This window comes from Protopterus annectens, chromosome 8.part0 (assembly GCF_019279795.1).
Source record: "Protopterus annectens isolate FY-2018-M chromosome 8.part0, PAN1.0, whole genome shotgun sequence".
Taxonomy (NCBI): domain Eukaryota; kingdom Metazoa; phylum Chordata; order Ceratodontiformes; family Protopteridae; genus Protopterus; species Protopterus annectens.
In genome coordinates, this window is record NC_056741.1 from 409,235,890 (window position 1) to 409,260,682 (window position 24,793).

Below are 24,793 nucleotides of genomic sequence, written 5' to 3' on the forward strand. Positions count from 1 at the left end.
TCATTTAATAGAGAGAAGCTATTGCATGATGAGGCCAACTGGTTTGAAAGTTTGACTGAAAAGGGTTATCTACGATCCCATATGAGGAATGCTGTAGAAAAGAAACAAGAGCTGCAGATTGCTAACATTGTACTTCTGAAGGTGAGTACAAATATGAATGCAGTGGTTTCATAAATAAGAAGTAATTGTCAGGCTATTTGCAGGCATTTCTCAAGTGAGGTCCCTTGTTACAGTATTCATGTCATCTGGTCTTCTGTGACATTAATGTTAGTCATCCTCTGGCCAGGTTCTTCAAGCAGACTCTGTCGCATATCGTCTACTCAGAGGCAATCTCTGCTTAACATACAAGGCCATGTCAAACCCAGAGCTGTTGGACATGCTACACTTAAAGAAATCCCAATCCCTCAGAGCCACACGCTCAAGGGATCTAAACCTTGTCATCACAATAAACAAAACATGCTGGAGGGATAGGCTTCTGACCCAGAGACTCCCCAGACTCTGGAATAGATCGCCCATACATGTCAAGCAGAGTGCCTCTTTGGCCATCTTCAAAAGGAACCTTGACGATTGGATGGGAAAAAGGAAATTCACCCCAGGGATCACGTCAGTCGCCCTGCTAGACAGGGGTCCAGGGAAGTAAATAGGGTGGGAAGAAATAGCCAGGGCTGGCTTACTATTTTTCTGGTGCTGATAATAGTGTACCAGCCACCTATGACCTATGAAATTCTACCAATCCATTCCATTCTTAATTTTCATATCAATATCAGTTATCATGAGTCTTGAATAACAGTTGCCAAGTCTTATTTTCACAATTTTGGCTTTCCAAAGTGGTGTTTTAATAATACACGTCTTCTTAACTGGAGAACACACATCTTCAAGTTCAATCAAAAATTGAAAAAAGTTTTTTCATGTAATAATAATATCTGTAATATGTATAAGTATTATATAGTATGGTATATTGCAGTGCTTTTCAGTTGACTGAGATAATTCCAGTATGGTTCATCAAGTACCATGTGGGCAATGTTCCAACCAGATGAACATAACTGGTCACACCTTCATTTGGATGAAAAAAAGTATGTTTGCAGGGTTCAGACAGCTTCTGCACCCTGCTTTTGTGAGGTCTTGCCTAGCCACACCGGATGAACTTACATATAGCCAACTGCACTGTCATGCAACCATGGAGAAAAAGGAAAGGCAAAAAGTCAAATCATTGCTAGAGATGTAACAGAAACAACACCAGAAATGATTTCCTATGACACAAATAGCATTCACTGAGTTTCAGCTTTTTTAATTGTGAGTGGCAAGTTTTAACATTAGTGTGTGATTACTCAGCCACTAGTACAACTGTCTGGGACAGCTGCCATGGGATAAATATTCCTTTACCTTCAAGATGCAGTGGCTTAAGAGCTGATTAAATTAAATGGAGGGGGAGTTGGAACCTGCCTCATAAAATCTTTACTTTTTTTTCTCTCAAAATTCCATTTTGTTTAGTTCTTTTCAATGAAATGATATTCACAGGAATGTAATCCAAGCAACTGTACTATATCTGACCTATGTAAATGTAAATTTGTCTAGCACCATGCTACATTTTATATTCTCATTGGTTCTAAGCAATGGTCATGTGAGTACATTTTTCATCGCTAGTGGGGGACAGGCATTCAATTCAAAAACAAATAGTACATACATAACTACACATGAACTAGAACAGTCAGCAGTGACACATATAGCAGACAATTCAGTGATACAAGTAGTACTGTTATGTTGCCAGAGAAATAGCAGGTACGGATCTTGTGCAAATTAGTGTGTAATGGCATAGAAATGAGTGTCAACATGCTAACGAGAGCTATCTTGTATGCAAATGCTGAAATCAAACATGGCAGAGCAGATCAGAAATGTATAAAATTATCACCATGAGACACATCAAGCATCTGTTCTGATTGCCAGGATTTTCTAGGGTACAGGAGCTTCACTCATGTTATCATGCTGTGAGTAGTGTCAGCATTAGCAAAGCAGGATGTGTTACTAGCTGCCTTTGGAGAAAATATCTGTGATGTTATACATAATTGCTGTATACTCAGAAGCTAACTTACCATCACCTCCATGACCATTGTCAGCCAGTACTCCATGGATAGAAATAGCATACTGGAGTTAGTAAACATGTGCCTTCCAGATGTGGAATCAAGGAGGGTGAGTGGAATACATATCCCAATGGATGCAAAAGTTTGTGTGCATTAACCTTCCTTGCTGTAGGGCTCTTCTAGCATCCAACAGAGGACACATCAGGTACGACACAGGAGCTGGCCTCACAAATCCTACATCAGTTCCTTGAAGTAATACTGCAGCACAAGGAGGAGTATATTTGGTTTCCATGAACAGCAGAGGAGAGAGCTGCTGCTGTGTGAGCATTGTACAGCATAGCCCAGTTCCCTGTGGTCCTGGGACCACTGACTGCATCAACTTGCTCCACATGGTGTCTCATATATAAACTAAAGGTCTTCCACACTGTGAACTGTCAGGTGGTATGCACTGGAGATGGTATTGTATGCAATATATATATGTGCACCATACAGGTAGTTCCCATGATTCACACAAATGGCGCATAAGCAAACTACAAACATTTTGTGTCGGTTACTTTCTACAGGGCCATCTAGTTTGTAGGTGGACAAATTTCCAGCTACAAAAATTCCTGAATATGCTGTTACTACTGATGTAGGCAGCATGCCCTTCATAATGATGTTCACTGTTGTGTGTTATAGTTTGCAGGTTAAGCCACTGAATTGTCTGAGGGCCCCATTCTTAGCCACCAGACCATGGGGAAGATGGCTGACAACACTGCACACAGACATCGAACTTGTGTTTGGAATTATGAAGGCTTACTTCTACTGCTTTGGTAAATCTGGCGGCTCGCTGCAGTAAAAACCTGCGTCCTGCAATAAAACACTTATGGTCTGCGCTAAGCTACTCAGTGTGGTTTTACAAAGCAGGTACAATATGGGAATATCACAGTACTGCCTGACTGACAAAGCTGTAGTAGCAGCAACAGAAGAGGAGAAGTTAACAGGAAGTTATTAGAGGAGCTGACTGTAGTGACATCCTGTGCATGGCAGAGAGAGGCAAGTATGTACTAACACTAGCAAAATCTTCACAACTATGGAGGACTATGACAGTGACAACACAGAATAAAACCGATGCATGCATTAATGCAACCAGGCTATACATTGCATTGCATTGACTGGTCACACTGTGTGGCGAATTTTACCTTACCCACACAAGCCAAAAGTGTGAGCAGAGCACAGTCATCATCATTTGCACAGGCGGATTGGGCCACAGTGACAGGGGGCAGCACTGCTACCATAGTTTAAGTGCATATGATAGCCATGCAGACAGCTAGGAGGTTGGGGGAATCGGGGATTGCATCCTCCTGTGTCATGCTTGAGCTTTTATGCTGTGAATGCTGGACAGATGTACTATATGGTACTGCAGTATCAGGGCTGGAGACCTCCCATCTGACAGAAGATATAGCACTTTAGGAGCACGTATAGAACCCCCCCTCCCATGACTCACCATGCAGGGAGGAAATAGATGATCAGCATCCATGTTCTTACAAATGGCATTGCACTCATTAGGCCAACACAGGATGTGGATGGAGTGAAACTGTGGGACCAAGAGTGGCTGGCCTGATGGTGTGCCCATGAGATGGAGCCAGAAGGGTGTTTGCCTTGATCATGGAAGTGGTCACACCAAGAAGTGGAGGACGCTAAGGCCAGAGGCAACAGTACTGCAGTCTCTGAAATGGTGTGTGGCATCTGTGTTTGCCTGGTTTGTGACCATGAACCATGCATTGGTCTCATTGCATGGTCATGGTGGGCATATACTAGTATTCTAATGGACGTTCTTCAGATGAGATGTTAAATAGAGAATCTGATGCTGTCTTTTCCTTACAACTTAACAAATAGGTTATCAGATTCAATTGGGTCTTACCTAAGCATGTTTTTCAAGATCTTGGATCCAGGGCTCAGGCTCCTCCCCTTCCCATAAGTCCCTGTTATCTCAAGAGTACCTCAGATCTCGTTTGCCTCCAGATTGGTCCAAACGCTATTCGATGGCTAAGTGCCCAAGTCTTAGCTAAGTACTTTTTTCTTGTCTATAACTTTTTCTTTTTTCAGTGGAAATTTTCCCTTGTGCAGTGTTTAAAAAGTAGTGTAGTTATATCTTTTGTTGTTGATTTTGTATAGGTTGTTTAGGAGTTTTTCTTTCTGCCTTCCTCCTGTATTAGCAAAAAAATGCAAATACGTATAGTATTTTTCTTGTGTGTTTCTAGATTTAGGTAGCTGATTAATCTGTTAGGGCTGTTAGCGTTGCCTTTTATATTCACTTTACTTTTTTGTGTGCTTGTTGAGCTTTCCTGTCACGTTTGGTTATGACTGCAAGGCTCTGGTTTTAATAAAATGTAGTGACTGCTGGTGCAAGGGCCCACACGCACAGGGCACTCACACTCGATGTGTGTACTGTATAGGGGTAGTTCACTTAGAAGATGAATGCAAATCATAATCCTTCTTCTGGGTGAGGGCTGTTGCTGATAAGTGTAATAAACTTGTCCTTAAGAGTCTTCTCTCTGTCCAAATGGGAGTTCTGAGTTCTTCTATTTCTGATACTACTACTACTTCTTCAAGAAAGTCAGAGAGGTTGAGGACTACTAAGGAGAAAGAAAAAGAGAGAGAGAGAGAGAGATAGAGAGAGAGAGGAGCAAAGAGGAAGAAAGGGAAACAAAAACAGAAGGAAAAGCCACTAAAACTTCTTTGGATCTGTCAGGCCAAGCACCAAATATGCTGAGACGTTCAGATCCATCCATGGGGGAATTGCTTAGGATCTGCTTACCAACTCCACCTTTTCTTTTCTCCCTAGAGCCAGCTAGTCCTAAACTCTAATCCCCCATATTGTAGGATAGACCTAGTCACTTATCATCTACACCCCCAACAGCCAATGTCACCACAGACAACTTCATTTTGGGGTGGGGCATTATAAAGGGAAGACGATTCAAGGCAAATGGTCAATGACAGAGACCAGACTTCACATCATCTTGGAGATGAAGGCAGTCCTGCTAGCATTTCCAGATTCTCTTTGCAAGGGTGTGATATCCATCCAGAAGACATGACAGTGGTCTGGTACATCAACAAGCAAGGAGGAACCCATTCATATCCATTATACTGGGAAGCCAGGATGGTGTGGCAATGGGCAGTGTCTTCTCAATGCTTTCTGGTGGCAGTACACACCCCAGGAAGTTCCATTGTTCTGGTATCTTCCTTCAGCTCCTTACGATTGTCGACAATCCTCTCTAAAGCCATCATCAACAGAATGATGCAGAAGTTTCTCTGGACTCTGATCCAATTGGAGATCCTCCCAACACCTGCTCCGTTAGTGGCTCCAGGCCTGATCCCAATGATCTCAGGAATGAGCTCTCCTTCTTTGGTCTGACTTTTGGATCCTGTTCCCACAGTAACTAGTGACATACGTGAGAGAAGCCTGTTGGTGCCAACAGCTTGTCCAGCTTTGTCTCCAGCGGTTTCTCTCACCCTTTCAACTCTGGCTCTTTTTAATCAGGAAGGATCTCAGAGCTCAAGTGATGGGACCCAAGTACTGGAATTGGAGTTGACTGAGGTTTTAGGTGCCTTGGTCTTGGACAGTTCAGCTCGTAGAAATACCTCACAAAGAGGATTACCAGCCTCAGACAGATGCCCTACGCAGACCGTCTCAAAAAACTCCAGCTTTACTCTGTCGCATATCGCCTACTTAGAGGTGATCTCTGCCTAACATACAAAGCTATTTCAAACCCAGTGCTGTTGGACATGCTTCACTTAAAGAAATCCCAATCCCTCCGAGCTACACACTCTAGGGACATAAACTTTGTCACCACAATAAACAGAACATGCCGGAGGGATAGATTCCTGTCCCAGAGACTTCCCATACTCTGGAATAAACTACCTATCTATATCAAACAAAGCTCCTCATTCGCACTCTTCAAGAAAAATCTTGATGATTGGATGGGAAATAGGAAATTCACCCCGGGGATCACCTCTGTGGCTCTGCTCGACAGTGGCACAGGTAAATAATTTTCTTGGGTGGCAAAAGCCAGGGTACCCTTTTGGCTGGGCTTGTATAGGCCCCAGAGCCGATAACCTAGTACCTACCCATGAACCCATGAACCATGATGTCTGCATCAAAGCTGAGCCAAATAGAGGCCAGGGACATTCCTTCTTTGATCTCTTCAGGTTTAGAGGGTGTGTTTTTGGCACTGATTTTATCTTCTGGAAACTGTACTCTCCAGGTCCAGAAAGGCGGTATCTCATACCCACTTGGCTCCACCCTGACCCACCCTTGGATCCTTTTGTCATGTCTGCTCATCCTGTCAGACAGGGACAGTCATCCTCTTTAAGCCTCAAGGTTTGTCTCTTTACAGAGAAGCCCTTTTAGCACTCCTGAAAATTTACCTGACTGTCACACTCTGAAAACTCTTATTCCTGCACCCTCACACTGGCTAACCATCATTCAAAATTTATGGATGCAGAAGATAATCACCAGCGAATATATTATTCTTTTTTCTTTTCCTCCAAAAAAGAAAATGAGAATCCCCGACTTTCCAGTCAGTCAGAGGGAATTGGCATCAGCAGAATTAGCAAAGCTGTTAGAAAAATGAATCAACCAGGAATCCCAGTCGACTAACAAGGCTTCGGAGTCAATTTAATGTTTGTTTTGGTTCCAAAAAAGACCATGGACTTCAGGCCCATTCTGGACATAAGCCACCTCAACCAGTTTGAACATGGTTCAGATCATTCTGCTTCTTCTGAGGAAGGATGACTGGATGTGCTCAGTAGATTTCAGTAGATCTCCAGGGTGCCTACTACCATATCAAGATATGGAGGTACTCCAGGAGATATCTCCTTTTCCATCTGGGAGCCAGTCATTTTCAGTTCAGGGCAGTGCTGTTTGGTCTCTCCACTGCCCCAGGGTGTTCACAAAATGCATGGCAGTCACTGCAGCTTATCTAAGGCTGCAAGAGTTCCAGTTGTGCCCCTGCTTAGTTGAACATCCCCCTCACTGCATCCACCAGGGATCTAGTTATTCAGTGCAGGGACTTATTGCTCCAGTTACCTCCTTACTTGGGAGTCATGGTGAAACTAACCAAAAGTCACTTGACACTGTCAAAGACAATACAGGTCATAGGGTGCCACTTGGATTCAACATCACAAATTGCCAGGCTTCTGAATTCAAGAGTCCTATCCCTGCATCAGATAGCTTCTATGGTATTATTTTATTCAAACTCTCTGGCAGGACTGATCCTGTGTTTGCTGAGGTTGATGGCTAACGCAATCACATTAGTACATAAGGCAAAATTTTGCATGAAAGTTCTGCAGTGAATACTGTCTGTACAATGGCCAGTGTCGCACCAACCCTTCATTTTCCAGTATGTCTCACATCTGTTTGCAGTAACCATATGTATTGGTGTTTGACCTCCCCAATAGTGACATGAGGTTGACTTTTCATCCTCCCACCCCCAACAGCCAATGTCACCATGGACACCTTCGTTTTGGGGTGGGGCATTATAAAGGGAAGATGATTCAAGGCAAATGGTCAATGACAGAGACCAGACTTCACATCATCTTGGAGATGAAGGCAGTCCTCCTAGCATTGCAGGCATTTCCAGATTCTCTTTGCAAGGGTGTGATATCCATCCAGAAGACATGACAGTGGTCTGGTACATCAACAAGCAAGGAGGAACCCATTCATATCCATTATACTGGGAAGCCAGGATGGTGTGTCTTCTCAATGCTTTCTGGTGGCAGTGCACATCCCATGAAGTTCCATTGTTCTGGTAGACAAACTGTGCATGTCTATTCTTCTGTTTCATAAGTCATCCTTCAATCGGTCAATGGTAACAGTGATTTTCAATTGCTGGAGGCAGTCTTGCTGTGATCTTTTCACTTCCCCCCTAAATATCAAGTGCAGCAGCTACTTCACCCCTAATTCCCCCAGAGTGGCAGTTACCAAGGGATGTGGTAATCCATAATTGGCCCCCAGGGCTCCTGTATGCATTTCCACCCTTTCCATTTATAACCAAATTTCTTCAGAAAGCCATGAGGTGTAAGGAAACAATGATTCTCATTGCACCCTTTTGACGCTGGCAGGTATGGTTCCTTTGTCTCTCTCTCTCTCTCCTCATCTGAAACACCTTCCCTGGGTGCTGGATCCATGTCCAGGTTTTTTATTACATCCCTCCAGACAGCCTTACTGAGACATAAAGACCCTAACATTAACATCATGGTTTCTCCAGTTCCAATGATAGCCAGAGACACCAGGTGTTCTACTTTGATTATACACATTTTGTCTTCATCACAGAAACCTAACACAAGGAAGGTTTACATAAGCAAATGGAAGAGGATTGCTATCTTGGCTTCCTCCGAAGGTTTAGACCCTTTTTTAGCTCCTTTACCATCAACTTAGACTTCTTGGTGGGTTTATTTCAGAGAGGTGCTAGCTTCTTGACAATCAAAGTACAATCAGCCATATTCACCTTTCACATGAGACAAAACCAAACTTCTTTTTCCCCTTTGCCAATCCCCAGGGCTCTTTTGAAGGGAAATTTCCATCTCGGACCTCCAGTCTAAGATCTATGGGATATTACTGTGATGACCCACCACTCGACCAGTAACCAAGGAGCCTCAATCCTCACCACTAGCAACAATGGGTGATGCTCACTGAGGGGATGACAAGTACACAGTATTTCCAGAAGCAGCTCTCTACATTAAATGCAGTTTCTTTTAAGAGCACACAGAGACCACAGTCAGTCCATGGCTGGTTTCTCCCTCTTCCTCCAGATCCCCAATAAGGCTTCCCACTGGCACAGCTGTAAAATTGAGATCTCAGCTGAGTGACCAAGCCAAGACATCTTGCACCCTCTCTGTCCAACCAGTGCTTCATATCCCTGCTCAAGTAGCTGGCATACACACTCTTGAAAGGCTGGCACAAGATAACTAGCTATGCCCCCTTCTGCCCAGACTATAAGGTAGTTTCAACTGCCACCAGTCACTCCTTATCAGCTACTTTAATGCCCTTAACAAAGGGTGTCCAATCTTACTGTGTAATATTAATACTAATACAAGGAGTGGGCCACACAGTGTCACCAAATAAATATTTAAGTACTCTCAAAACTTAAATATCTCTACACAAAATAGCCACAATGAAAGGTTTAAATATATTTAATAATAAATAATAAAAGGACAAGACAATTCTATATATATATTCACAGTGACATCAGAGTTCAAAACCAAAGGAACTATTTAAAATAACATTGCAGTACAGTCTCAAGTAAATAAAGAAAAATATGTAAACTAAACCTTACTATATTCCTGACTGTATCTAAGAGAATTATACTGTTCCCTAGAAACATACTTCATTAGAGCAAGGCAGATGTTGTGGTGAATGGTTCTTGTCAGGTCCAAGACTGAATATGGAATACTCTGTCTCACTAAGCTACTTCTCAAAATAATATCTCAAATATTACTGCTGGGATAGCTTGCAGAATGACATAATTTTTGTCATCTGCTTTCTTGTTCCCAGGCCAAAACCCCCATTGCTAGAAACTGGCAGCATTTAGCATCTACCTGTAAAAATATACAGACAAGAAATTTTGGTTAGCTCTTTGGTAGATGCTGGAAGTTGTAAAACAATTACATTCCTTCATGTTTCAAAAGTAGCAATTAGTTCACTCCTGGGACAATACAGAAAGCTTCCTAGCACAGACTCTGTGTCTCTAGCTGCATTAAAAACTTGAGATGTAACCTCTTTATTGCATCCTATGAAGTAATTTAATTTCAGATATCTTTCTAATGTTTACTAGACTGAGGTTAACCTCCTGTATCCCAGTTTCCACTGTTAAAATACATGCATTTAAACAGTTACAATAGTACATGCACATTTCTTTTCTTTTCCAGTAGGGCACACTGTGGATACGTTTTAAACACAGCACTTTTACAAATACTTTTTCAACACACGTTTGTACAAGCAGTTTTATATACACAACATACAGTTCTAATACATTTGTAACATCTTGTATAAATCATTTCAGTATTCACCAATGACATATAATTATTTACAAAATTCTAGCTAGCTGTGCTGGCAGTATCTCCTTTTGTCAAACTTCTTCACCCCTTCGAAGACTCAAGCAAGTTTTTCAAGTGACCCTTGAGAAACGTTGCTTGAGAGGAATGAGCCTATCTTGGAATACATTACCCCATTCCCTGTCTTGAGATTCCAGCTACCTTGGCATTGCTGACCCCAGTACAGTGCTGCACTGTCATATCATATACCTGCAACCCTAGGGTCCACCATAGTAACTTGGGATTTTGCTGGCTGGCTTGCTGTAGCCATAGATCCCCCTCAGACTCCTCCTGCCTTCTACTGCAAATACTTAGCACCAGGGCTGCCCTATCATGGTAAGATTTCATGATGTTAACATGATATAATTTGTGCCCTGCCTCCTGCCTAGCAGTTCTATTATGTAGTTAACATCACTGATCTTCCTTACCACTTTGAAGGGTCCCTCCCAAGCTGGCTGGAGCTTGTTGTGTCTGACAAGAATGAGAACCATGACCTGCTGCCCTACAGCATACTATCTGACTCAAGCATTCCTGTCATACCAGACCTTTTTTTGCTGCTGGGCTTCTGCCAGGTTCTCCTGGGCCAAGCCCATGAGTTCCCTGAGCCCTGTGCTGAGGTTTACGACATATGCCACAACAGACCTCTTGTGGGGTTCACACACACCCTCCCACTCATTGTGAATCAAATCTAGATGTCCCCTCACCCCATGCTCATACAGCAACTCAAAAGGTGAGAAACCTGTGGATTCCTGGAACACCTCTCTGTAGGCAAACAGATGGGGCAAAAATTTGTCTCACTTCCTCTTAAACTGATCTGCAAATGCTCGTAGCATGGTCCTTAGTGTAGAGTTTAACTTCTCCACCAGACCTTTAGTCTGGGGATGGTAGGGGGTGGTCTTTATGTGCTTCATCCCACAGTGCTTCCACAGACAAGCCACCAGGTCTGACATGAAATTGGCACCTCTGTCAGTCAGTATTTAATTTGGGAAAACTACCCTGCTGAAAATCTCTAACAAAGCATTTGCCACCTTTTATGCCTCAGTGGAGAACAGAGCCATGGCTTCTGGGTATCTGATAGCATATGTAACAAAAGGAGATACTGCCAGCCCAGCTATCTGGAATTTTGTAAATAATTATATGTCATTTATGAATATCAACATGATTCATATGCTTGTGTTATAACTGTATTAGAACTGTATGTTTGTGTTACAACTGTATTAGAACTGTATGTTATGTGTATATCAAAATGCTGGTACAGAAGTGTGTGTTGAACAGGGTTTGTGCGGTGGTGAGCTTGGGACATGTATCCACAGTGTACCCTACTGGAAAAGAACAGAAATTTATATACACTATTGTGACTGTTGAGATGTACATGTATTTTAACAATGGGAACTGAAACACAAAAAGTGAATTTCAGGAGAATAGCTGAAAACTTAAGTTACTTTAAAACCACATAATAAAAGGATGCTATCTTTTAGTTTCAGTACAACAGGAGACATAATGTCTAGAATTAAATTTTTTTTGTATTGTCTTTAAATGGGGAGGAATGTAAATTATTTTGCGATCGTTTGCCAAAAGATCTGAGGTCTATGTGTTTTCACAGGGAGATGCTAAATGCTGCAGCTGCATCAATGGTTTTGCCTGGGATAGTCAGATGACAAGAGGTGATGTCATTCTGCAAGTATCCCAGCAGTAATATCTGGATATTAATTTAAGAACTCTCAGAGAGAGACTGTGCATTCTGTATTTGTCTTTGACTTGACAACAACATCACCTAGAAGATCCAATGTTAAGTTGTCAATCTCGCCTTCATTCTTGCTTGATGGGTTCGGAGCCGATCCCTCGGCTCCGACTCGGCACTTGCCAAGCTCGAGAGTCACTTTTACCAGCTCGAGGCAGCCCCATATCCCATGATGCAAGGTAAGTACCCAGATCTCGCTTTGCCGCTTATGAGGTCCTCCTTTACCAGCTCCTGGTAAGTGATTCACTACTTTGATATTTTAGCCTTTTGCTAAAAACCTTTAATTTTAGTTTTAAGTTAATTATAAAGATTTTCTGACAGAAAATTCCTGTCTCTACTAATTTTTTTAGTCAAACTTTACCCATCCCATCCCCTGTTAGGGTGTGTGTGTGTGTTTTCTAGTAATACCTTTTTGGTATTTTATTTAATTTAATTCTTTGACTGGTGTGTGTGTGTTGTGAAACACCATGTCAAAGGAGAGGGTCTCAGGCTTTAAGAAGTGTGACTCGTGCTGTCAGAAGATGTCTCTGACAGACGGTCACACTTCTTGCCTGTATTGCCTGGGGCCTCTTCACCTGCAGGACTCCTGTGCTATATGTCATTCCTTCAGCCAGAGAGTCCTGCAGGAAAGAAGAAACAAACTGATACTTAGGGGCCTTCTTAAACCGGAGGGCTCTCCGGCTAAGTCGGCTCCATCTAAATCTGCCAAATCTTCCAAGGCCCAGGCTTCTGTGTCTAAGCCTGCGGCCTCGCCCGACTCGTTCTGAGTCGAGATCGCTCCGCTGGAGCCGATTCTGGCTTAAGCCTTCGGCACCGATGGCTATCGGTGCCGATTCTGCATCGACCACTTCGGTGTCGGCTCCGATCGGTTCCGACCACCATGTGGCACAGGCATCGGTATCGGCTCCGACACCGTTACTTTTGTGGCTGTATCGGCTGGAGCCGATGCATCGAGGCTTCCTGTCGGCTCCGATAAGTTGTCGGCTCCGACAGGGTCTATAGTTTCATCGGTTCCGATGGCTCATTCCAGGAAGAGGTCGAGGTCTCCTTCCTTGGAGCCGATACTTTCGGCTCTGGCTTCACCTCTCCTTTCGGAACGGAGCCATCGGAGCCGATCTTCAAGGTCATCCGGACTTTCAGACCATGACTTAGAGAGAGTGGTCAGCAGATTACTTAAGTCACAGGCACTGGCCCAAATGTTACATAGTCCGTCTCAACAGACGACTGTTGGTCCACACCCCGTTACAGTTCCTCCTTCAACTCTACCCCAGAGCTTGGAGTTGGAGTCTTCGGGAATGGTTACTGCTACGGCTGGAGGACAGATACCCCCTTCTGTTCCTTCAGCCTCTACTCTTATCTCCTCTTCGAGACCTTCCTTAGAGGGATTCGGTGGTCAGGCTTCCATAGTCTCCTCCGAGGGGGTGAGTGGCATCGGACCCTTGTCCGAACCCGCTCTTCCCCTTGGAGCCTCGGCCTTGGTGAGCTCTGCTCCGACATCTGCCTCGGAGACTTCCCTTTCGGTGGTCCCTGGAGTTCCTAGTTCTTCGGAATGGGTTCTCTCGGACCTGCCTGGGAGGGGAGCATTCGAGGTGATGAAGAGTGTGCTGGCCACTGGTATCAGTCAGCAGTCTGTTCCCGTAGCTCCTCCCTCTATAGTGCCTGTTGACATCTCTGCCACTTCTCTTGCTACAGGACCCAGAGATCCTCCGCCTCAGGTTTCCCCATTGGGAATTTCCTCTTCCGAGGATTCTCCTGATGTTTCGGGAGATCCTCCTAGGAAGAGGACTTGTAAGAGCAAACATGTAGCCTCCCCCGAGTCTGTCACTTCAGATACTAACTTTGATCAGTCAGAGGGATCCCTAGATCCCTCTGAGGATGTCTCCTTCTCAGACATCCTAGAACTCCTTAAACAGAGGGGAAACTGGCCCACTAACAATCCCTCTGAGGATGAGTCAGTATACCTAGAGGCGTTTGGATCTCGGCCCTCCACCTCCTGGGTGTCTCCGCCTTCGACCCCTTATGCAGGTTATTGCCCGAAGGCGTGGCAGCTCCTGACTCTGTAGAGCCAGTCCCTAGGAGGCCTTCAAAATTTATCACTGCCCGTGTGACAAGCAATTCCTCACTAAGGGTGTCCCGCTGATGCCATGGTGGTGGCTGCTGCCACCAAGAAGGAACTTGTAGATCCTTCCGCACTGTCCATCCTCCTAATAAGGACTCTAGGACCATGGATAGGTAAGCGGATGTTTTCCTCAGCGACCTTTGCTATGCATTCGCTGAATTACCTATGTCACTTCACCAGACTCCAGAGGGATATCCTTAAGGAGCTGGGTGAAGTAGTACAGGATCCTACAGCTGCAGGAGCTCAAGAAAAAATTGCTTCGCAGCTAGGAACCTTTAATTCCATTGCGAACTCCTCCATGCGGTTAATATCATATGCTGCTGATGGAGCGAGTAGAGCCGCAGGTACAGGTGTGGCTCTTAGACGCCAAGCCTGGATGCGGCTATGTGACTTTGCAGATCCCTTCAAGGCGTCCTTCACAAATTTTCCCTTTGATGGGTCAGCTTTGTTTGGCCCTCAGGTGAAGGAAACTTTGACCAGGTGCGAGCAGGACGGCAAGACTCTTTCTGCTGTAGGAGTCCGTTTTCCACCCCTTCTAGACCTTACCCCAAAGGACAGAAAGGTGGAAAATGTGGTTCTGCAAATCCCAAGGAGTCACGCCGATTCACGTGGTCAGTTTACCCCTAGAGGCAGAGGGGTAACAACAACAGACGCCGCTCTAGAGGCAGAGGGGTCCAAAACCAGGGAAACAGAGAGCCTCTCTGACAAGCCCTTTCAGCATCCCTGAGATGTTGCCCGGCTGTCCCTCCTTGGAGGCAGTCGGGGAAGATTATCACTGTACCCAGAAGCCTGGCATTCCCTCACTCAAGACAGATGGGTACAGTCGATCATATGCAAGGGTTACATTATTCCTTTCGAGGAAAGTCCTTTCCCCTCAAATACCCTTCCAGATGTACCACCCGGTCTAAGGGAAATTGCAGAGTTAGAAGTCTCAAAACTACTGCAAAAGAGCCATTCAGCCAGTTACAACAGACCATTCAGAGCCCGGAATCTACTCAAGGTTCTTTTGGTCCCCAAAAGACGGGAGACTGGAGACCAATATTGGATCTCAGCAGACTCAACAAGTCTGTGAGGAAGACAAGATTCAATGGTCACTCTTCAGTCAATTCTGCCCTTCTTACAGAAGGACAACTGGATGTGCTCAATAGATCTTCAGGATGCGTACTATCACATCAAAATTCACAGACGCTCCAGGAGATTTCTCCGCCGGCTGGGGTCCAGTCATTTCCAGTTCAGAGCCCTGCCCTTTGGTCTCACTACAGCCCCCAGAGTGTTCACCAAATGCATGGCAGTGGTCACGGCTCACCTGAGACGCCAAGGATTCCAGGTGTTTCCAGATCTCGACGACTGGCTCCTGTCAGCCACCACCAGGCATCAGCTTATACAAGCCAGGGATTACACAATAAATCTTTGTTCTCATTTGGGCATCTCGATCAACTTCAAAAGTCATCCTTATCGCCCTGCCAGTCTATTACCTTCATAGGCGCAAACTTAAACACTGTTCGGATGTCAGCTACCCTTACAGGTCAAAGAGTTTCAGACATTCAGAGTCATGTCAGGATCATTCTGGCCAACAAGAAAGTACAGGCCAGAATGGTTCTAAAGGTATTAGGCCTCATGGCTGCGGCCATTACTCTTCTTCCCCTGGCTCGATTCTACATGCACCTTCTTCAGTGGATGCTGTTCACACAGTGGTCATACCAACAACTTCCTATGCGTCACCAGATTCTGGTGACACAGACTTGCAAAGATCATCTTGCTTGGTGGATCACATCTCCTCAGGTTCACCAAGGCAGGTACTTTGTACCCCCATCCCCGATAGCCACTGTCACCACGGATGCCTCCCTGATCTGGTGTGGTGGTCATTATCAGGGCGGGATGGTTCATTGGACGTGCCATCCGCACGAGTACCATCTGCACATAAATGTCCTGGAGATGAGAGCAGTGCTTTTAACGTTGCAAGCCCTCAACGACTTTCTTCCCGTAGGGACAATTGCAGTCCACACAGACAACATGTCTGTAGTTTGGTATATCAACAAACAGGGCGGAACCAAGTCCTACCCCTTGTGTCGAGAAGCGCTCAGACTATGGCAATGGGCGATCTCCTCTCATCGGTTTCTGGTAGCAACGCATATCCCTGGGAAAACCAACATTGTAGCGGACAGATTGAGCAGAGCTATTCTCATGCCTCACGAGTGGTCTCTCAAGCAATCTATAGCGGAAGAGATTTTTCTGGAATGGGGTTGTCCATGTTGCGATCTTTTTGCTACTCCCCAAAACAGCAAATGTCCAGACTTCTTCTGCCTCTTCCCTCTACCAGGCCATCCCCCCAGAGACGCTCTGACCCAAGATTGGCCCCAGGGACTTCTTTATGCCTTCCCTCCCATTTCCTCTGATTCCTCAGGTTATCCAGAAAGCTACCGTTTTGAGAGCCAAATTGATTCTCATTGCCCCTTACTGGCCTCGACAAGTTTGGTTCCCGTTCCTCCATCATCACCTTTTGGTGCAGCCGTGGCATCTGGACCCAGTGCCAGATCTTCTGATTCACCAATCGGGTCAGCTGCACCGGTCTATCCCTTCTCTCAACCTCACAGCATGGTTGCTCCACTTCCTTCCTTAGCCAGGCTTCCTTTGATCTCTAACCCAGTCAGAGACATCATAGTAGCTTCGTTAAAATCCTCTACCAGGAGGATTTATACAAGCAAATGGAAACGTTCTCTTATTGGGCTAAGGCCAAGAATATTGATCCTTTCACTGCCCCTGTTCAGGCAGTCCTGGACTTCTTAGCAGAGATTTTTCATGCAGGCTCCTCTTCTTCCACAGTCAGAGTTCAATTGGCTGCTATTTCCAATTTTCATGTCGGGATAGCAGATCATAATATTATGTCCCATAGGCTCTGCAGGGCCTTCTTGAAAGGAATTTTCCTACTAAAGCCTCCAATCAGGAATCCTCCTCCTCAGTGGGATCTAAATTTAGTGCTGACATCCTTGATTCTTCCCCTTCGAGCCAGCTGTTTCTTGTTCCCTGAAATTTCTTTCTTGGAAAACTTTATTCCTAGTGGCTATTACATCGGCCAGGAGGGTGTCTGAACTTCATGCTCTATCGGTTCGACCCCTATTTGGTTTTTCACAAAGACAGAGTATCTTTGAGAACTAATCCAACCTTTTGCCTAAGGTCGCTTCAAAGAACAATTTGAATCAATCCATTGATCTCCTGTATTTTTCCCAAACTATTCAGACAGAGCTGAACAAAAGCTACATTATCTTGATGTCCACCATCAACTTAGATATTATTTGGACAGAACAAAAAAATTTAGAAAATCTGATCAACTTTTTGTTTCCTATGCGGATAATAAAAAGGCCTTCCTGTTTCTAAAGTGACCTTGTCCAGATGGCTTTCTTCGGTCATCTCTGAAATTTATCTGCTCAGGGGAAAACAGCTGTACTCAAAACCTAAAGCACATTCAACTAGGAGCTTAGCTACTTCTACAGCCTTTCAAGCTAGACTTCCTTTAGACACTATTTGTGCAGCGCCACTTGGGCCACCCCTCACACTTTCGTTTCCCATTACAAATTGGACTTGGCCTCCAGGGACAGAGCCAGCTTTGGCTCTACAGTCCTCAAGAGTTTGTTCCATTGAGCCACCCAGGATAGAGGTGCTAGGACGGTCCCATCAAGCAAGAATGAAGGCGAGATTGACAACTTAACATTAAGAAGTTATGTACCTACCATAACGCTCCATGTTAGTTGTCTTCTCTCGCCTTCTTTCTTGCGACCCTCCCTCCTTCCCCCTGGCCTGGACAGACCTTGTTATAAGAAATTATTATGCTGAAGACCATTCAGACCTGGTCCTTCTTCCATCTGTAAGTTTTCTTTCTTCCTTTGGGAAGTATTTTATGCTTGGTGCTATTGCCCTTTGTCATCAAACGAGGTCTGGGTACTTACCGCCTTGCATCATGGGATATGGGGCTGCCTCGAGCTGGTAAAAGTGACTCTCGAGCTTGGCAAGTGCCGAGTCGGAGCCGAGGGATCGGCTCCGAACCCATCAAGCAAGAAAGAAGGCGAGAGAAGACAACTAACATGGAACGTTATGGTAGGTACATAACTTCTTATTCACCACACATGCCTTGCTGCAATTGTAAGTTTCTAGGTTATGTTAATTATTTTAGATATAGTTAGGAATATAGTAAAGATTAGTTTAGATGTTTTCTGTATTTATTTGAGACTGTCCTGCATTGTTTTAAATATTTCCTGTGATTTTGAACTCTGAAGGTACTGTGATTATTTACTGAGTATTTTCTTGGTCTTTTATTATTTATTATTAAATATATTTAAACATTTCAATTGTGGCTGGTCTGTCTAGAGATATTTAAACTCTTAGGGTACTTGCATATCTATTTGGTGACACTGTGTAGGCCACTCCTACTAGCCTTGCTCTTAGTCAAACTACCATTTGGATTAATAGTAACATTACATGCTAAGATTAGACATTCTTTGCTAAGGGCCTTAAAGTAGCTGATAAGTAGCGGCTGGTGGCACTAAAAATTACCTTACAGTCTGGACAGAAGGGAGCATAGCTAGTTAAACCTGTGCTAGCCTTTTCCAGGTGTGTGTGTGTGTGTGTGTGTGTGTGTGTGTGTGTGTGTGTGTGTGTGCGTGTGTGTGTGCGTGTGTGTATATAAATCAAACCTCAAAGTGTGTGTGTCAGCTACTTGGGGAGGGACATAAAGCACTGGCTGGACAGAAAGGCCGCTGGAGGTCTTGGCTTGGCCACTCTGCTGAGATCTCATTTCTATAGCTGTGCCAGTGGGAAGTTTTATTGGGGATCTGGAGAAAGAGGGAAAAAAACAGCCCCAGATGATCTGTGGTCTCTGTGTGCTGTTCAGGGCACTTCACTGTGTGTGTGTACTTGTCATCCTCCCAGTGTGTATGCCCGCCACTGTTGCCAGTGGTGGGGATTAAGGCTCCTTGATTACTGGGCATGTGCTGGGGTGTCACAGGCATAACAGTGATTTCTGAAATCAGTGTTGTGTTGAAATAACAGTTTATTTTCTGAAATGTCCATACTCACAGGATAGGTCTCACATTTCTGCTAGGGACTCTAACATCAGGCATCCTTGATTGAGTATATAGACCTTAATACATTTATTTTTGATATACACTGGTTGTCCTTATCAGTTTAATTATTTTAGGGGATTTAAAGCAATAGTCCAGACGTGGCTTTTTTTGAACTGGAGAAAATATGGGCTCACTCACCTTGATGGATAATCATGTACTTGGTACATGTGCATCTTTTCTTTCACATTATTGATGTAGTCTGGATCATAAATTGCACAACTCTGTACCATTTACTCTGTCTGAGTTAACATTCTTGTCCAGTACAATGCATCTTCTGATCTTTTCTTGCCCTTTACTATTCCAGGATCTGTACTACTTGATCCTATTCATTCAGTCCATCTAATCTGAATTGTGAGTCCTTGAGCTGCTCCAGCCTTGAGCCCCTTTAAGAATTCTTTTCTCATCATGCTCTTCTGTGTCTGATTATCCCTGATCTCATTTGCCATAATCACAAACAGGCATGGATTTTGCATAGAGTACAGCTAGTGTTGGCCTACTTTCGCCACCACCATTAACTACATAAAAAAAAATCTTAAAATTTTCTTATAGCTTTAAATATTGTATAATTTGCCTGTAGTGGTGTTGTGGTATTGATTAATTGCTTGATTCTTTGTATTGGTTGCTGTTTGGCTTTCTGTATTTAAGATGGATAAAGTAAAGGTGAGGTACAAGAGTTTTAAAAAATTTCAAGAGTGGACATAAACTTCCTCTCCAGGACACTTATGATTTATGTGCAGTATCTGTGGGTGTGGAACATTTAAATGAGGTTTGCCAGATAAGTAAGACCTTTGGGCCCAGAGCCTTTTCTGACTACAGTAATAAATTAATAATTAAGGTCTTACTGCCCCCGGATTCTGAGGCAGAGAGATCCAAGAAGTCACCCAAGAAACATGCTTAACAGTGTATGGACTCTATTTCAAGAAAGAGATTACATGAGCGGCCAGTCTTCAATGGATCTGAAGGTCTTCAGGGTGGATCTGGCTTTGGCATTGACTCTTACACACCTTTCTTCTTCCATCAGCTGTTGAAGTCAATATTTGTATCATACAAGTTATCCAAAAGACTTTTAAGCAGGACTTCTTCTAAAAGAAAGCTGTATTTTTCCCTTAGATCTGCTAGTTCTCTCCTCTCCTGCACTTTTACTAGCTTATTAGTTTAGCACTCTACCAGACTTCTTGTAGCAATTATTGTAGCCCACAAATGTGATACAGATCCAGTACTTATTATTATGCCCACCCCTCCAGGCATGTCTAAAGGTCAGTTCCTTGTGTTTTCTCCTATTAACCTGGTGAACTTGGGCATCCTGAGGCAATGTAGCAACTGCCTCATGTACACTGACAACCCTCTCCTCTTACCTTCCAACACTCAGACTTGCAAGAGATGCACTTATATATCCAAATTGTAAGCCACGCACTCTCCAGCCAAGACCGGAATAGCTGGTCAAGAGGAGAAAGTCAACACTTGCACCACACCACATGGGACACATAGCCCTCCAGAATATACACCAGCACTGTCTTCACATAAAAGCACAAACCACACACCCACCTTCACTGAGTCTCTCAATAAAAATCTACCCAAACAGCAGAGACCTCCAAGGCAGAAACGCACTCGACCACATCACAACACTAATTACAAGACACGTGACTCTCCTAAACAGTGTGCCACTCAACCAAAGCCCCTAAGGCAAAACAGTATGCCCAACACAGTAGTCCTAGGTGACTTGATAGTGAGGCATACTGATGACCCACTCACTAGGTTGAATAAGGAGAAAGTAACAGTCAGCTGCCTGTCAGGCACCAGGATCCGCCACATAATGCACACACTCAGGTCCCTCAACAACAGGTACAAATGACTCTGTTATTGTGCATGTGGGTGTGAATGACCTTAGCCGTACCTCCCTGGACTACATGAAAAGAGACATGGAGGAGCTCTTGGATTATGTAGCCCAGGTGAGTATGACCCTAGCCCTGAGCAGCATCCTACCATAACCCAGAATGATACCACAGTACAAGCAGAAAATGATTGCTTTCAACAACTGGCTAAGTTTCTGGTGTCATTCTAAGGGGATCCAGTATCTGTCTGCCTGGGATAACATGATTGATAAACCTCGATGCTTTGCCAGAGATGGCCCGCATCTGTCACCCCTGGGTTTCTGGATACTAACTAAGGCTCTTGCCACCCCTATAGTGCCTTTTTTAGGCGGTGTCCCAAAGACCAAATTACCACTGTAACAGCTACAAACAAATGCAATCTGAGGGTCATGCTGCTCAACGCTAAAAGTCTAAATCTCAAAATGCACTCGCTCGAAGCCCTCCTTAAAATGGAGACCATCGACATTTATGCTGTAACAGAGACCTGGTTCAGGGCAGGAAAATGCACCCCCTGCACTACCAGGCTATAACTCATTCCACACCTTTTAGCCCCAGAACTTGGACCAAAGCTCCAAAGGCGGTGGTGTTTCCATATTCATAAAGGATGTGCACACCTCCAGACTGGTAGCCCAACATAACGCATCTGAGATACTTCAGGTGCAGCTAACACTGGGTAAGGCAGTGATTCAAGTCATAGCCTGCTGTAGGTCCCCAACCATGAATCTCAAGACTCACACTCCACGTTCCTAAACACCCTGGAGAATATTAGGGTCCAACCTAGCACTCTCATACTGGGCAACTTAAACTAACCCTCCATTAACTGGGAAAACTACTCATGTACCAATACATTTGCCTAACGCTTTCTGGAATTCAGTTCCAGTGCCCTGGACCAGCTCGTTCTTACCCCCACTAGAGGTAGCAACATCCTTGACCTGGTCATTACTAACATGGGTGACCATTGCTCTACACCAGTAGTCAACTCCTCCCTGGTTAGATCCGACCACAAACTAATAACATTGGAAATCCACATCCTTCCAACCCCCCCACCCCACAAAGGTAACCACCATGAAAAACTTCTCCAAAGCTAACTTTGGGCCCCTAAAACAGAGGTGGCTAACTTCATGGCACCCATGCAAATGGAGAATAGTTGTATGACTGCCGAATCATACACCAATGCACTGTACGAACATGTACACAAATGCATGGATCTTGCCATACCCAGTAGAACCAAGATGCTCTCCTCAAAATAAAAGAAGCCAATCTGGTGGTCCCCTGCCATAAACAAACTCTACAACAGAAGGAGGAAACTGATGCAGAATAAGGTGAAGTCCTAAGACTGGAAAAACTCCCTAATCAGCCTCACCAAAAGGTTGAGATCCCTCATCAAATCCTCTAAAGCTAGCTATGAAAACAGAATTGCAGCAGATGGTAAAGACAACCATAAGGCCTTCTGTAGTTATGTAAAGAATCTCCATGGCAATACCCAGATTTGCTCTGAGCTACTGCACAATGGTACCTCCTATACCGAGCCAACAGATATTGCCATTATACTGACCGACAGATTCAGTGCCAACTGTACCCCCCCCCCCCCAAGGACCAATTACAATGCCAGTAGATTGCCAGGCACCTAGTATTACTGCTGCACAGGTTAAAACAGCACTACCCAAGGCCAAGAATACAGCTTCTGTGGGACCTGACAATATCCCCGGTTGTGTTCTACATGAACTACAGAGTGAACTGGCACCTCAGCTGTGTGCCCTGCTCAGTCACAGCCTCACCTCAGGCTTTGTCCCTACCGAATGGCACACTGCTACAGTCATCCCTCTCCACAAGGGAGGAGCGACTACAGACCCCAGGAACTATCATCCCATTAGCCTGACGAGTCTGATATGCAAAGCTATGGAACACATCATCATTGACCTAATAAACAAAGATGTAGGGAATCTCCAAACTCTGGATCCTACACAGTTTGTTTTTGTGAAGGGTAGATCATGCCTGCTCAACGTGGTCGACTTCTTTGAGTCAGTCACCAGAGCTGTGGATGAAGGCAAGCTGGTTCATACAGTCTACCTTGATCGGGCCAAGGCCTTTGATATCATTCCCCACTCAGGAATCATAGAAAAAAAATCACTAAGCTAGGCATCAACCCCTATATTACTAGATGGGTTTCAAACTGGCTCACAGATAGAACCCACAGTGTGAAAGTAGCTGACTCCAAGTCAGTCTGTCGACCAGTCACTAGTGGAGTCCCACAGGGTGCGGTCCTGGGTCCTCTCATGTTTGGTATCTACTTCTCCAAAGTCCAGGCCAGCACGAAAGGACTCAGGCTGACAAAGTTCGCAGACAATTGCAAGTTGGGAGCTATTATTAACTTCCCGAGTGATGTTGACTTCCTACAGAAAGGCTTCAATGAGACCAACGACTGGTGCCAGAACCATGGCCTTAAGCTCAATGCCAAAAATTGTGTCATGATCCCCCTTGGGAAAAACCTGGTTCCCTTGAATTACCACATCGATGGTAGTCCACTGAACACAGAAAGCGTTATAAGAGATATAGGAACACAGATTGACAGCAATCTCTCTTTTGACCACCACATTGCCACCGTGGTCAGAAAGTCCTTCTATGTGGCACATCTCATTACTAAGGGTTTTGCATCCAGGAAGAAAGAGGTCATGGTCTCCCTCTACTCTTCCCTCATTAGGCCATTCATCGAATACAATGCCCCATTTGGCATGTACCTCACTAGACACCTGCAACAACTGAAGAGGCCACAAAAGTACCTCACAAAGAGGATCCTAGGCCTTAAACATTTGTCTTATATGGACAGACTCAAAAAACTCCAACTATTCTCTGTCTCATATTGTGTACATAGAGACGATCTCTGCTTGACTTACAAAGCCATGTCTGACTCAGCTCTGGTAGAAATGCTACATCTAAAGAAATCCCAATCCCTCCACACCACATGCTCCAGAGACCTCTACCTTATTACCACATTCAACAGAACATGCTGGAGAGGACAGGTTCATAACCCAGAGACTGCCCATGCTGTGGAATAGACTTCCCATACATGTCAAGCAGAGCACCTCACTAGCCCTCTTCAAGAGGAATCTTGATGAGTGGATGGGAAATAGAAAATTCACCCAGGGGATCACTCCAGAGGCTGTACTCAACAGAGGCACTAGGAACTAAGGTCGGGTGGCATGATGCCAGGGTAATCCTATGGGCTAGGCTTGTAAAGGCTCCAGGGCCATCAGCCTAGTACACACCTATGAACCTATGTATTGGATTACATCTTGACCATCCTCTCCCTCATCACTCTGATCCTTTAGGTCTTACAACAGCACATTGGAAGCAGATGTGGCTCTCATGATTCACTTACTATTTTACATTTTGCTCAGTAAATACTTTATACCTGAGCTGTGTTTGTTACCTCAACGTTTTTTTCAGAAATTTCCAAACAGTCCTACACAAGGCTGTTTCACCTCAAGTCCTTGTTGTTCAATAGCCAGATAAGGAGTCCAGACAAGACAACACTGACTGTGTATGATTATAAAGATCATCTTACAATCACCTCTTCAACGTTGTGTGCAAGGGCAGATTCAGTTGTCAGTCCTGTGTGGTAGTTTGTGATAGGCTGTGGTTGTACGGATATTAAGTGGTATATTGGACAAACAGGGCCATCCAGGTTAGGATCGTGGAACATTTGAAAGACATTCGGAATAAAAATATGAAAATCCAGTTGCAGTACATTTTGTTAATGTACATGAAGGGAATGTGTCCTGTTTTTTCCT

General features: G+C 44.4%; 1 protein-coding gene across 3 annotated transcripts in view; it reads left to right on the top strand.

Moving 5' to 3' along the window:
- The window catches only part of CFAP141 (cilia and flagella associated protein 141), a 593,927-nt gene that overhangs the window by 488,864 nt on the left and 80,270 nt on the right, over positions 1-24,793 (top strand). For all 3 annotated transcript variants that reach the window (XM_044079923.1, XM_044079922.1, XM_044079921.1), the window contains one exon: positions 12-141. In XM_044079923.1, the coding sequence (XP_043935858.1) occupies positions 12-141 (130 nt within the window). The remainder of the gene's footprint in view (positions 1-11; positions 142-24,793) is intronic.